General features: G+C 45.5%; 1 protein-coding gene and 2 long non-coding RNA genes across 7 annotated transcripts in view; 1 reads left to right on the forward strand and 2 right to left on the reverse strand.

Moving 5' to 3' along the window:
* PANX2 (pannexin 2) overlaps nucleotides 1–12,407 on the reverse strand; it is a 24,773-nt gene extending 12,366 nt beyond the window's left edge. The window contains exons 1-2 of one of the 4 annotated variants that reach the window (XM_052789711.1): nucleotides 11,868–12,172; nucleotides 11,067–11,385 (exon numbers count right to left, since the gene is read on the reverse strand). In XM_052789711.1, coding sequence (XP_052645671.1) covers nucleotides 11,067–11,292 — 226 coding nt within the window. In that variant the 5' untranslated portion in view covers nucleotides 11,293–11,385; nucleotides 11,868–12,172. Of the gene's footprint in view, nucleotides 1–11,066; nucleotides 11,386–11,867 lie in introns of those variants that run through there. The other 3 variants (XM_052789713.1, XM_052789714.1, XM_052789712.1) reach the window with 3 other exon arrangements.
* Nucleotides 182–4,200, reverse strand: LOC128142960 (uncharacterized). Its single transcript, XR_008235575.1, has 2 exons — nucleotides 733–4,200; nucleotides 182–284 (listed from the first exon to the last, which is right to left on the reverse strand). It is a non-coding gene; the product is annotated as an uncharacterized LOC128142960 (long non-coding RNA).
* The window catches only part of LOC128142961 (uncharacterized), a 22,960-nt gene continuing 20,521 nt past the window's right edge, over nucleotides 12,218–14,656 (forward strand). Inside the window, exons 1-2 of one of the 2 annotated variants that reach the window (XR_008235577.1) lie at nucleotides 12,219–12,327; nucleotides 12,963–13,115. This is a non-coding gene — a long non-coding RNA (uncharacterized LOC128142961). Of the gene's footprint in view, nucleotides 12,328–12,962; nucleotides 13,116–14,656 lie in introns of both variants that reach the window. The other variant, XR_008235576.1, reaches the window with a different exon arrangement.

Raw genomic sequence — 14,656 nt, forward strand, 5'->3', positions numbered from 1 at the left:
CAGAACACAAGTTTCTAACAGCCAAGATAAACGAGAAACTCCCTGAATTCAGCAATAAATGCCAGTATTTGACAAGGGTAGTCCTTATCGTACTGCTCTCCTTACATTGTGTCACATACGTGTAAACAATCAGATATACATGCTTCATTCATCTTGGGTACTAAAAGGATTGCACAAGAAAGCAGGTAGCAAACTGTTTATTTTGAGAAACAGAAATAATTTATTTAGTAGTTTTTCGGCAATTTTTAAAAGGAAAAGAAGAAATGTCCTGGATCCTCTTCTCTCTGGAAAAAAAGAACAAAAAACATTCATGTTACTGAGGTTGAAAAGGTAGTCTAAGGAAGTATAACATTATCTAAACAGTATACAGGTTTTCCATCTCAGTCACGCAGTCCACAAGGAGTATGTAACTCTCTACTTTGAATGTGATTTTAACAAATGCTGGATAATACCCAAATCAATTCACAGCCAAAGGAAAAACTCCCTTAATTTAACTGGTTTATTTCAACTACTTTATTTAAAGGGTATTTAAAGGTTAGAAATTAGTACAGCATGAGGATGGATTCCTGAAATTACTTTTGTGTGTCAACTGTAGTCATACAGTCCTATTTAACTCACCAAGTTTACTCATATGAATAAGAAAAGAAAACATTCATCAAACTAAGCCTTAACTTAGCAAGCTAATTATTAAGAATTATTACTTTTATTAAAACAAAAAGACAATACCTTTACCTTTCTTAGGGAATATTCTTTCCAAATCTGAATATAGGTTCCATGCCCATGAAGTCTTCCTAAGGTACAAATTTCTCCATGATCAACAAGGTAAGGTATAGCCTTTTTTGCCCACTCTCTGAAACCACTTGTCCTGTTTAAGAAAAAAATCTTGAAAAGAAAGTCCCTAAAGAAATGAGACAGGAAACCACTGCTGCTAGTAAGTTTTACTGGCCTATACTCTACAAGGAATAGTCGTGATGGGTGAGGTGTAAATAAGCAGTTTCAAAGACTGATAGGTAATGGGTTACCCACAGGGGTAACTGCAATGTAAGGGCAGCAGCAGGTGTTCCTGTATTTACAATTTGGATCTTTTTTCCTTGGAGGACTGCTGCTTGAAGTGCATATATTTTGGATCTGCAGAATCAATAAATTAGTAATGCACTTTCCTAGTGTATATATAAATTTACAGAACTGTATTCCCTTTATGTAATGAACATTGGTCTTCTAAAATTAGCTGGTATGCTGAAGTTCACTTACCAGCAATGTGAGGCTTAAAGACTTGTAAACGCCTGCCCAGGTTACTCAGGAGAGAAAGATACCTACTCCTACTTGGTTGGTATGTTGAAGTCTGTTGGAGAAGGTTATTCCAGAAATGGCAACTGTTATGCAGAAGGTGCAGAAGCACCTAAATGAAATCCCTTAAGCTGCTTCTGTAGAGGAATATTTCCTCAATAATGAGCTAACATCTATCATGTGATGGCCATGCAGTATGGTGGTAACATCACTGGAAAGAGAGCATATTTAAAGTGACTGTACTGTTGAACATCACTAGGAGCATTTCTTCCTGTGCTCAAGAGAGCTCTGTGAGAACACAGAAAACACCTGGAAGGAAATTATAATGCTTGTATTTGTACATAGAGGTGTGTTTCTGTATTACAATGTTGCTTTGTATTATGTTAAGATTTGAGGGAAGGTTAGATCTGCATTTAAAAGAACGTATTCATCAAAATATAATTAATGAAATTCAGCCATGCAGACAGCCCTACAAAAGAGATCTGAATACTATTTACTTCTAAATTTAGCACTTACATGAGGAGGTGAGTGGAATTTTGGTGAGGTACAGATCTTCTGCATAGGAGAAGTAATGTGTGAAAATAAATGTTTTAATGTTTTCCAAAGATCAAAAAAACCAGTTTTGGGCAATTCAAAAATTCCCCTCTTGAGATGGAATCCCAAAGCAACTACACAAGCACCCAGACACTATGATAATGTGGACTAGAGTAACACCTAAAGTAAACTGCAAGAACATGTAAATGCCAAAGTGAAATGAATTATGAAAATCCAGTGAAACTGATGATACATAAACAAGGGTGGCTTCTTATGTCAAGAGTCAAGCGCAAAATACAAACACAGGAAGCAACAGGAAACAGCAGGTTTGTTCTATTGCATTATTGTTATTTAATGGCTAGAAATGAAAAAGATGGTTTGTATTAAGTACCTCTTGGCATAAACACAGCACCTGGAAAACTTCATATTGAAAAAGAAGAAAAATGCCAATAGTTAGCTCATTAGGTAATAATGTTATTTTAATAACATAGTATTTAGGAGGCAGAGATGGCTGGTCTATTGCTTTTTGGAAAACTGGTTCCTCCATGTGTAGAGAAATTGGGTTTTGTAAAGTATCAAAACTGTTTTGATCTATCACAACAGAGCCAGGAGAATCAGCCCCCCAAGGCTCCCAGGGGGCTCTGACAGTTCCAGTGTGGAGGTCTCCTGCCCTCCTGAAAGGTCATGGATCCCACAGAAGATAAGGTACCTCAACCTCAAAATGCTGAAATAATTACTTCAGCGTACAACTAAAATGCTCCAGAAATAGTCACTGAGCTCTAAGCTGCAAAAAACACACTACGCATCTCAGCACCTGGCTCCATCACTGCTCTGGTAACTTAGAATCTGCAAGACAGACATGGTGCCGGTAAAGAAAAGAACAAATCCCCAAACCTTGCTATCATAATGAACTGCTGTCTTTTCCAGTTCAAATGCAAGAGTATAATACATGCCTGGGACAAAATCCCTGACGATGTAAATATCTGCACTGATTTCAGTGTTTTTCTTAGAATAAATCCTGTATTGTGAAACAAAGGGAACCTCTACAAGAATCATGCCAGTCTACTGCAAAACTATTCAGCTTTTGTAATTAAACGTGTATACCTACTGAAGGTGCCCATTGCAGTTATTTTTAATACTGACAGAACCCAAGGAACTCAGTGATGACGCAGATTCTTCCTGAAGAGTTTACAGCTCTAAGAAACAATACAAGCTGAGATTTCTACTAGATCATGGTTGTATAATCTCCATGTAGTTTAGGGAGAAAAAAAGCCTCAAATACTTCAGGGTAGCTTTGAAAAACAGTCTCGACCTTACTCTTATTTATTCACAAGGTTTCCTCTTGACAAAGGTGAATGAATTAAGTAGTTCTTAATCAAAAATATTTTTGGCCATCTGTTCAAATTGTTGAAGGTCTCTGAAAGCATGTACTAAGCTAAATCTCATCCACATTTTGGACCTCTTCACATACATGACACTTGAGAAGATGAAGGGCTTAATAGTGCAAACAGGGTCATTAAAGTCCATATGAAAACAAGATGATGTATATGTGTCAATGAAGTTTGAGAAATGGAATTCATGACAGAAAAATATCTGTAGCCACTAGAAACTGAAGTGGAATGATTACATGTGTGAGACTCATGCATTTCCTCAAGAATACCTTTCTATTTAACAGTTAGCTGTGTAACTGCAAATCTTTAAATGATCAAAACTCACGGAGAGCCAGCTCACATATCTTGTGCACACCTTGTGTTTGTGTGTGTGTGAACTGCCCTTACCCTTTGGGAAAAATTCCATCAGCAGTGCAAACAGCCAGCAGTTGAACTGCAGCCAGCCTGTGGTTGCTTGTACGATTTCAGTTCTTTTTAAAAATACATGATTAGAAAGCACTTAAACCCAAGTGGTACTGAGACACTCCTTAAATTCTCTTTTCACTGCTAAGACCGCTTCAGAACCAATTTCTGCACTGGTGTCATCAGGTACATAAAACAATCTGGCCCTACACTCTTAGCACTAACAATAGTCACTTGGAAAAATGTCATCTTCACTTTCTTACTATATGTGGCTTTAAGTTCAGTTAAAGAGAAAAAATGGAAAATAAGATCAAAAGCCATCTATCAGATAAGTCGCCTAAGAAAGCGTATATAAATATCCTGCTCACAGCTTGAAACAGAAACACAAATTAGAAAAGTTGACCAGAAATACAAAATAAAACTCCATCTCATAATACAGAAATCCTCAACATATACTATTTCAAACATACTGTAGGGTGAAATGCATAAAAAGACATTGAACTCACGCATATACTGTATTACACAGTGAAGTAAGCATTGCTTATGCAAATGATTACAAATCAGGAAATAAAACATAAAAACTTGAACTGACCCTTCAGTCATTTAACTTACTGTCTCCTTCCATTACTTCCTCATGAGAATTTTCTAGCAGAAGGGTGGTAGAGGGCTGAGCTACGTAACTGCTAAGAGACATAGAAATACAGTATTTATGAGCAACTTTTTGGTATTTTGTAGTCACTGTTTTATAAACCTAGCAATAAAATCAATGCCAAAGCTTGGCTTTTGACTAAAGTATAAAAATCCAACTGGATGACTGTTTTGTTTTGATTTAATAAAGCATTGGTATTTAACAGCTTCTGAGGGAAAAGCAAACATGATTGCAATATGGAAAGAATAACTCACTGTGAATAGAAAGCACGAGGCACTATACAAGAGGGATATGACTTAGCAATCCCTGTAATTGACCACATCAGTCCTACAGCTTTTGAAAGTTTGGAAACCAAAATATTTCAATACTGTGAAGATAGCACATAACAGAAATAGCAATGTATTGTCCTCTGGGGCCCACCACTCTCTGGTCCCTTACACAGAGAACCTCCCACAGACATTACTGATAGCGTTGCTTCTGAACACAGCACAACACTGAACCGGAATATTTAAACCATTTGCTTACTAAAAACATTAAACAATACAAACAAAGTTGGACATCACGAAAGCCAAGTATCTCTTCATCTACTGGATTGTAGCACAGTGTCTTGCAAGTTCAGCAAATGCCATGAGACGCTTCGCTACAAAAGGCTGCCACTCGCTGCCGGTAGCATCGTTGCTCGTCACAGGGGACAGAATACAGCACTTGCTGCCCAGCAGCGTCCTACCTGTGGCTGTGGTTTGTGTGTAATAGTTCCATGGTAAAAACCAGGATAGTAGAGTAGAGGAAAGGATGAAAAACACATGGAACATCAAACAGACCCACTTCAAACTGGTAATAAATGTTGCAGTCTAATACTCCTCATTCTGTGCATTTTAGAAAGGAAGTGAAAGTGTATTAAAGGACTAATCACTTTTTATCTAGATCCATACTTCTCCAGACTGACCATGCCTTGACAGGAGATACTGAAACATCATAACTAAAAACAACTGCTGAACACCAACATGGACTCTAGCTGAACTAGAACCTTACCTACTAACATTTAATTAAAGTTTGGTGTTTTACCATTTTTTTCACTAAATATTAGCCTAAGGGTAGTCTGCTTCATCAAGGAAACACTTTAAATACTTTATTTAAAAATAACTAAATAGATCACTAACTAACTAAATAAAAAGAACCCCAAAACCTTTATCGTGGGAAAGAAAACAATCTAGCAGGTTCCAACACAGCTAAAATGGAAGGACACAAGTGACAACCTATACTTACAGGCTTACAATTTGCTTCTCCACCAGCCAGTACCTGGTATCATCACCTATTTCTGCACTGGGACAGTGCAGTACTACCAAATCTGAACTCTCCATTCATATTGGTTGTATTTTACTTCTAGTTTGCACAAGAATAACTAACTGTTCAAGCTGTTAGCGAATGAAAAGTCAGGCTTCTGGATCTTCAGGTATGAGAAAACAAACCTCTAACGAGTCAGATACAAGCATGGACCTTTGCAAAGCACTGCATATACATTTGCATGAGTGCTCCAGCAGATGCCTAAGGATATATAGGGTGTGATAGGGGTCATGTCACTGTTCTGACAGAAATTCAAACACACTGGTATCCATATTTAAATAAAAAATTTAATTGCTATCTTTAAAGCGGTAATTTCCAAACAAAAACAGAGCAAACCGAAGTAAGTTCCCTTGGGACTACCAACTGTGTGCACTGCTATTCTCAACAAGGACATTGCTACAGGAAAGGTTTCCTTTAGCCTATGCTGCCTTCTGTAGGCACCTTCACCAGGGCTGAGAGCCCTGTGCCTCCAGAAAACCAATTATACTTAAATACAGATCCATCCACTGGGTCAGAGAAACATGCCGCCAAAACTTTCCTTATTATCCTCAAGGTCAATGTACACTGGCCCCTAAATACAGGATGTCCTGGTTTTATATGAAGTCTGTCTATTGGTGAGTTTTGGAAAGGGAAACAACGTTCATTGTTCTCTTGTGGGTGCTCATGTGGGCTTTCTTTGTGTGGGGTAGCTGACTATTGCTCCTAAATGACTTTATGATGATCTTATGCCCAGTATAAATACGGGACATGGATTTATTTTAATTAACTTTCTAGAGACATCCTTTCTGGAATCACACTGGTTTACTTGAAAAACATTAAAGGAGAATTGGGTGACTCACAAAATAATAATGTAGGTTAGCTGAGTGATTTACTTTTCTCTTATGAAACAAAGTTTAGGAAGTGCAAAAACAGGCTGTATGCATTTCTTTGCAGAGGGGCCAGTGCAAGAATCGTATCTTACTTCAGCCATCAGAGTGAAGTCCTGTTGCCATTGAAATCAATAGTCAAACTCTTACTGACTCCTTTGCAGTTTGAATTTAATTCTCAGGAGCACATCCTAGCAACGTGTATGCCCTACGCCTTCCCTCTGCAGAGAGCTCAATTTCACCCAAAATGCACTGACATCTCGTAGTGAAGTTTGGAAAAAAAATTTTGTCTCCCAATAAATTTTGGTTATGTTACAGATTGATTTATAGGGCAAAAGTGAACCAAGGATGACAGCCTTTTTTTTTTTTTTTTTTTTTTACATTGAGTCAGACTGGAAGGATACTGTAAGCATCCTGGACTGCATAACAAGGAGCGTGACCAGCAGGTTGAGGGAGGTGATTCTGCCCCTCTACTCCACTCTGGGGAGACCCCACCTGCAGTACTGCGTTCAGCTCTGGGGCCCCCAACATAAGAAGGACTGTTGGAGCGGGTCCAGAGGAGGGCCACAAAGATGATCAGAGGGCTGGAGCATCTCCCCTATGAGGACAGGCTGAGAGAGTTGGGGTTGTTCAGCCTGAAGAAAAGAAGGCTCCAGGGAGACCTTACAGCAGCCTTCCAGTACTTAAAGGGGGCCTACAGGAAAGATGGGGAGAGACTTTTTATTAGGGAGTGTAGTGATAGGACGAGGGGTAACGGTTTTAAACTGAAAGAGGGTAGATTTAGATTAGGTATTAGGAAGAAGTTCTTTACCGTGAGGGTGGCGAGACACTGGAACAGGTTGCCCAGAGAAGCTGTGGATGCCCCATCCCTGGAAGTGTCCAAGGCCAGGTTGGATGGGGCTTTGAGCAACCTGGTCTAGTGGAAGGTGTCCCTGCCCATGGCAGGGGGGTTGGAACTAGATGATCTTTAAAGTCTTTTCCAACCCAAACCATTCTATGATTCTATGGTACACGTAATAGAAGAAAAGTGCAATACCTAATTTAAAGCCTTTTGTAACACATTAAGTTCAGCTGGATTGTGATTTATTCAGAAAATCAGCATAGTATCTGCTAAACAACCAGCTCTTGCCTTTTATGCTACTAAAACAGAAATTTATAATTTAATTTCTCCAAAGTGATGTAAAGATCAGAACACTCCAATATGAGGACAAACAAATCACTTACATGAATAGCAAATGCATTAACCTAAACAATGACTTTGCCCGTGGCACCAAAACAACATAATTAACTAAATAACTTTATCTTCACCCACAGGCAAACTACAGTGTACCATATATTATACTACAGACATAATGATTTTTAAGGTTGTTAATTATCATCTTTTAAATAAACAACACACTCGTTCTTTGTCCTGTGTTGTGGGGCCGAACTCTGCTTTCATACGTGCTCCACCGCAGCCTCTGACCCCAGAAGGCTTAGCACGGCCCTGGGACGCCCAGGCCTCCTGGGACGGGGTGCCTTCTGCACTCCCCCAGGGCAGGACGCCCACGCCACTCGGCCAGACAGCTCTCACTACACTTGCACTGGACTGTACAGTTGCTCTTGACTACGCTTTAAGCTACACTTGATCCCACAGACGTAAACTCAAAGGTAGATCAGAGAAGTACATAGGCTTTTATCTCTTCTATGCACTAATCATGCAGGCTCTTCCAATCCAGAGCAAAAAGTTTTGCGAGAAACCACTGCTTTTTGATCACTACATTTTTAAGTCTCAAGTGCACACACCACTGTTTCAAGAGCTTTACCAACACTGATTAAATAAGATGGGATAGACCCCGGAAAAGGGGGTTGTTGTCAGTTTAGTGGCATGATGATAGCTTTCCATGGCTTGCACTGGATATCATAAACGGAAGTAGGAATAATGGTAAGCGTCAGTTTTTGTTTCCTATTCTGAAGAAATAACTGATGCACACAAGGGCTCAAAAGCAAAATTTGGGAATGTATTTTGATATTCACAGCCAAAGGGGCAGCAGGAACCTTACTCAACTTTGTCAGCAAAGTTTGCACTTTTCTTACCTATTATTTAAATTGCACACAGGGAGCAGTATCCAAAGCAAGCAAAGACAGATTTTTGAAAGATCAATGGCAGTGCCTGGGTGAAACATAACACAAACTGCAGAATCAGGAATAAGTATGTATCCAGCTGACTATTGTTATTAGCACCCTCCGTGTCTCTGGACAAGCCTGACTTAGTAAAGAAGTCAGTTTTGTAACAGAGTAACACCTGATTCAGGTGACTTTAAAATTAATAAGAGTTTCGCTCTTGAACTCTGTGGAAGCAGAATTGAATCCACTAATCCTGAGCTCTTCAACTCCACTCCAAACAGGAATCTATTTAGTTTCATCAGACCCTTACAGTGTTTGTATTACATTCCCTTGTATCCTTAATTTTTTTCTTTTTCTCATATTATTTTTCTAACTGCAGACCATCTGAACAAACACATGACATCATATGACAGAAGAGGGTTGTCCCACATTTTTCCAAAGATGTAAGGGTGTCTTCTGTGTTGCCTTGGAAGCTTTGCCCTGGCAGGACACAGTAGGTTACTGACCTATATCTTACTGGGTCAAATGAGCATACATGGTTCGTAAGTAGACACAAATGATACTGCTTTTGATACTTCTGAAAAACAAATTTGGAACACAACCATCAGCCTGGAGAATAGTCTTCCACAGCATAAAATAAACTCAAATGCAGAAATTCAGTAGACCCCCTCTCTTCCACATACTTGTGTGGACCATGGTTTAGACTTGCAGAAGGATGTCCACTGTATTAATCTGAGTCTCTTAGACTTGAGGCTTCCTCCGCAATCTGCAGTCTCAGAAGATTTGTTCACACAGAACAAGTTATTGCTGTCTGCACAAGCAGTGAGTCATCAAAGGACTTCTGCTGGGAAACTTGAACAATGTAGAGGAACACACAGGAAGGGGCACGACCTTTCCTGCCCCCAAGGTTATCTTTAGGCATGCTGAAGTTCAAACCCGTACATCTCAAACAGTATGAAGGCACATATGTAGGTATGCAGTCTCATGAGCTTCTGCAGGATTGCCTTTTTACTAGTTCACTTCTCTACAAACCAAATAGAGGAAGGGATCCCCAAGCTTTTGCATTCTACAGAGGATCACCAAAGGTGACCTTGAATCCTGCCTTTCAGTTGCTATGAAGAGACAGTTTTCAGATGTTTAGCAAGCTCAGCATGCCCTGAAAATACGGTCTCTTTGAGATGCTTCTAGATGACCATCCAAAAAATGAGGCTCTTATCATTAACTGGCTGCAGATCTTGAGCTATATAACTATGTTTAAAAACTGAGGTAGATTGAAAAAGTTTTAACTATAATTAAGAAAAATCTCAAGACTCCATTTGCAAGCAGCTATTCTTCTAGGTAATTTAACTTTATTTTATAATGAAAACGAGTATTAAGGATAAGTAAGTGTTGGAAGTCAATCCCAAGGCAGCGTGCAAAGCAAGATCCTGATGCTGGTATGTTTAGACTGATTGAATACAGCCAATTGCCACTAACCTCACAACCTACAGACTGCCAGGTCAGTCCTGTATATTAAAGCGCTAATAATTTCACATGGAGCTTCAGGGAACCTTAAAAGCAGTCACGCACTGGCAGCTACAGTCATCAGGCCTATATTTCAGAAAGTAAAACCATGTTTACATATCTGCTAATGGCCTAAAAGGCATCATAACAGTTTACTGGGTCAGTAATTTTCAAGGTTCATCAAAACCTGACCTTCCTAGACTGGAAAGACTCTGCACTGGCGGTGACGGGCAATCAAACCAGGCTTTTTAAACTGTTACCGGCTGTATGCAAGATGTAGGCCCTCAACAGAAACAGACATCAGTGACTTCTGCCGTCACGATATGGCAAAGCAGAGCGTGCATGTGTCTCCATATATCCTATCAGTCTCCACGAAAGCATCTGCTTCTCCCTAGCAGGCCAGTTAAATGCTCACGTTGTCGACGCCTGAGCTGACGTCAGGACAAATGCTTGAAGTCAGCCAGGGTCCAGCTCAGGACCTGTCCAGGATCCACCTTGAGGAGGATAAAACCGCCCCCCGTGTCTCCCACACTAGCCCTCAGCCGCTGCAGGGCAGTGGACACCTCCCCGCAACATCGCTGCCTGCAGGTCAGCGACACGGGGCTGCTCGCCGAGCGGGGGCAGCCGGGGCACCCTCCCCACTGGCGGGAAAAGGTGCTCACCCGCCCGCCCACCCGGGCGCCAGGCGGCAGCTGCCCGCCCCCTCAGCGCCGGCGGCCATTAGGGAGCGGCCGCCACCGTGACACCGCTGCCCCCGCCCCCCAAGGCGCGAAGGCCAGGGGCAGCAGCCGCCTCCTCCTCAGCACAGTTGACTGCTAGGGAGCGGCCGCCGCCGCGACGCCGCCGCCGCCCGCCAAGGCGCCAGGGCGAGGGGCGGCAGCGGCCGCCCGTCAAGGCCCCAAGGGTCCCGCTCAGCGGCCATCAGGGCGCGGCCCTGTCCGCCCCGCCCCACCCCACCCGCTGCCGGCGTCCCGCCGCCCTTACCGGCGAAGTTCTTGGTGAAGACGAGGGTGACGAGGAGGATGGGGATGAGGACGGTGCCGATGGTGACCACGCGGTCGAAGGGCAACTCCAGCTTCAGCTGGAGGAGCAGAGCCGCCAGCGCGCCCGCCTTGTCGTCCTGCTGCCCGGGCAGGATGAGCTCCTTCAGCTTCTCGCCCGCCAGCAGCGCGGTGGCCATGTCGGGGTGGTTATCGATGATGTGTTGCATAAGCGGCGGCGGCGGGCGGCCTCGCGCCGCCGGGCCTCCCCGGGGACGGGCGGCGCGCTGCGGCGGGCTGGCTGCGGGCGGCCCCCGCCCGGCCTGCGGGGACAACACCGACAGCGGTAACGGCGGGGCCGCGGCCGGGCTCCGCCGCCGCAGCGGCACCGCGTTCGGGCCGGCGGGACGCTGCCGCTACCCCCGGCCTCCCGCCGGGCCCCGCGCGCGGCTCCCCGGCCGACGGCCCGGCGGGGGCATCCCCCCGCTCGCCCCCCGCAGCCGCGGGGAGAAGCGGCGCAAACGGGCCGGAGCAACGACGCGGCCGGGGGGCCGCAAGCCCCGCAGCGGCGCGGCGGCGGCGGCGGCTGTGCAGCGCGAGGCAGCCTCCCCTCGCCCCGGAGCCGGGCGGGGAGGTGTCCGCGGGAGGCGGGCAACGAAAAGAGCGGCCCGGTGACAGCTGTGCGAGTTAAACGCTGCCTCCGCTTTGCGATTCATGCTGTACAATAGCGGCGAAGCAGCCACGCAGCAAGACGGAGCGGAGCTGCCTCGCTGGAAGTGCTGCGGACAAGGAAGAGGGCATTTACCTGGCGACTTCGGTTCCCTCGGTTCCCGGGGGGTGGTGAGCAAAACCGATGACTTGTAAATAAGAGCGGAAGCCGCAAATAAACTTAGACTGGACCTTCCTGCCGGAAAACGGTCCCCGCACCTCCACAAGTAACGAAATCGCTCCGGATTCGGAGCGGGAGGCGAGTGATGGGTTGACGCGTGTTACTGCAGCGGGTGGCTGGCGCTTGCATGGAAATGCCCGCCTGCACCAAGCAGCAGTAACGTGCGGAGCAATTCAAGAGGGGCTTGCAGCACCCGTGGGGGGGAGGAGGAGGAGGAGGAGGAGGAAGAGGAGGAGGAGGAGGCGAGAGCAGCACCGGAATGAATTGCGGGAACGCAGAGGTCCTTTAAGGTTCTAGAATGAACAGCTGGAGCCTGCCGAGCTGGGAGCAGCAGCCGCAGCAGGGCGGCCGGGAGCGGCGGGCCCGCAGGCAGCCGGTACGGGCACAACCCATGCGAGGCTGCGGCGTGCAACACGTTGCGGCGGCAGCGGCGGCGGCCGCGTCCCCGCAGGAGCCACTGCGTGCCGGCAGGGCGCATGCGCCGGCGCGGCTCGTGGGGCGCGCGGGGCCGGGCGGGCTCGGCGGCCGCGGCCGCCCGCTGAGGGACGCCGAGGCGGGCGGGGGGAGGAGGAGGAGGAGGGCGGGGGGAGGCCCCGGAGGGGACCTGCAGGCAGCCGGGGCGGGTGACCCTGACAGGAGGAGGCCCTGGCTGCCCTCCCCTCTCCTGCCCCCCAGGCCGCCCCGCAGCGCACGCAGGGGAGCTCAGGCCCCGGTACGGCGGTGCCTCCCGCAGCCCAGTGGCTTGTGAGAAGGGGGAGGGGGGGGTGGCGGCCGGGAGGGAAAGGGAGACTCTCACCCGAGCAGGCCGTGCCCTGAAGGTCTGGAACCTGCGGGCACGTCAGGATTTAGGTGCTCCCGTCAGAAACCCTTCCAGCTGCTTGCTTTTTAAAGCTCATGTGGGGTTAGTCATGCCTGATAAAGCAGCCCGAGGGGTGGAGAGCTTGCCAGAAACGCAGAGGGCAGCTTTCGGCTTGCCTCAGCCTGATGGGGTTCGGGCCTGTATCTTCACAGAGGTGAGCAGACCTTGCTGTCCATCTCTGGAAAGGGCTGGGAACGGAGCACGTATTGTCACTCTCTGGGCAAAAGCTGGACCACACGGCATCAAAGGAGGACGTACGTGCTGCATCCTAGCCAGCAGCTATGGCGTTCAGACAAAAGCTTCAGGTCACAGTTCCTCTTTCTTAAGTTGTTTACGGATTTTATATTTAGCAGTACTTAGATGAAAACCAGAGATGCGCTTAAACAGGTATTGCTGACATTTCTTTCAAAGATTTGCAGTTGTCATCTGCAACGCAGCGTAAGGCAGAGATTTTCATCTTTCCCTTGAAATTTCCCATTCCACAGCCACTGTGAACAATATGATGGTCCTGCTTGTTATTCAAGTTTAAATATTTGGTGCAAAATTAAATAGTGCTTCTTGGCAGGGGTCCTTCCATCCAGGGAGGGATGTAATGAGCAAGGCAAGAGGGATGCCCTGATGGCGACAGCCCTGATGAAGGATCCCAGGCAGCAGACACAAAGCTGTCAGTGCCACATGCTGCTGAAGAGTACTGAGGATGAGAAGGCAGGAGAGCCTAAACCTGAAGCTGTCACCATCACTTGTTTCATCTTCCCTGCTCCTCACCTTCCATAGGCTCTGTGGCTTGTTGGTCCTCTGTAAGGACCAACACGCAGTGTCTGCCTCATGGGCAGAAGACGGGGAAGAGAGGTACCATCTCAACAATCGTTCCTGCCTGCGGTGATGAATGGATGCAACAAATTCTCTTGCCATAGCTGTATTTGGGCTGTGCGTGTATTTTGTCAGCCCCTAACATTCCAACAACAAACTGAAACTCCTTATGCACTTGTTATTGCTGCTGCCAGAGGGATGATACTGAGCAAGGTGGACTGACAGCCTGAGGCAGTACAGCTAATCTTCTGCAAAAATTTTGTTCAGACTTTCAACATCGTAGTCGTTTTACCATGCTTTTCTCTGCTGTTGACAATCTTGTCCTGCTCATTGAGAATGTTGCTGAAAGACCATTTTCCTAATCCTCACTTTGTCATCTCCTTTTTGAATCCTTTCTTTTGCCTGTCCAGTTATTTAATTCAAAACAACTGCTTGCTTTTTGCTTTCAGAGGCTTCCTGTGGTATTTCTCCTCCTATCTTCCCCTGCCTAAGCCCTTACCACTTGCCTGCTATCTAGATGCTGACTCTAGATGCTTCCTCGTGTTTTCCCATGCGGAAATAATGCCAGCCTCTAGCAACCATTTCTGAGGAAGCTCGGTGTAAACATCTACAAACTTTAAGAACATAGGAGCAGCCATCCTGGGTCCCTCTAGTCCCTCATTACATCTCCAAGTGTGGCCGTAACTGGACAATTAAGGAAGCGTAAAAATGAGGCAACCTGTGTTGATGCCTTTTCCCTGCCACTGTCCCATCTTTCAACTATGTTCAGGACATTTCCTCATCTTGTGATGGTGTAATAACCCCCAAAAGGTCTCTTCTCACAGTATTCTTTCTGCTCTCCTGTTGGGACTGTGCAAATTTCTGGCATCCACAGCCTTTTTGTTAAGGAATTCCACAGGCTTACAACCTGTTGTATCAACACCACTGTTTGTTTCAGTTTCTGTTTGTTTCAAACACAATGTAATTTGATGGGCCCCAGTTATGGGAAGGTATTTGGATCAATCTCTATTCATCTTTTCCATGACGCATATGCTTT

This window comes from Harpia harpyja, chromosome 6, assembly GCF_026419915.1.
Source record: "Harpia harpyja isolate bHarHar1 chromosome 6, bHarHar1 primary haplotype, whole genome shotgun sequence".
Classification (NCBI taxonomy): Eukaryota; Metazoa; Chordata; class Aves; order Accipitriformes; family Accipitridae; genus Harpia; species Harpia harpyja.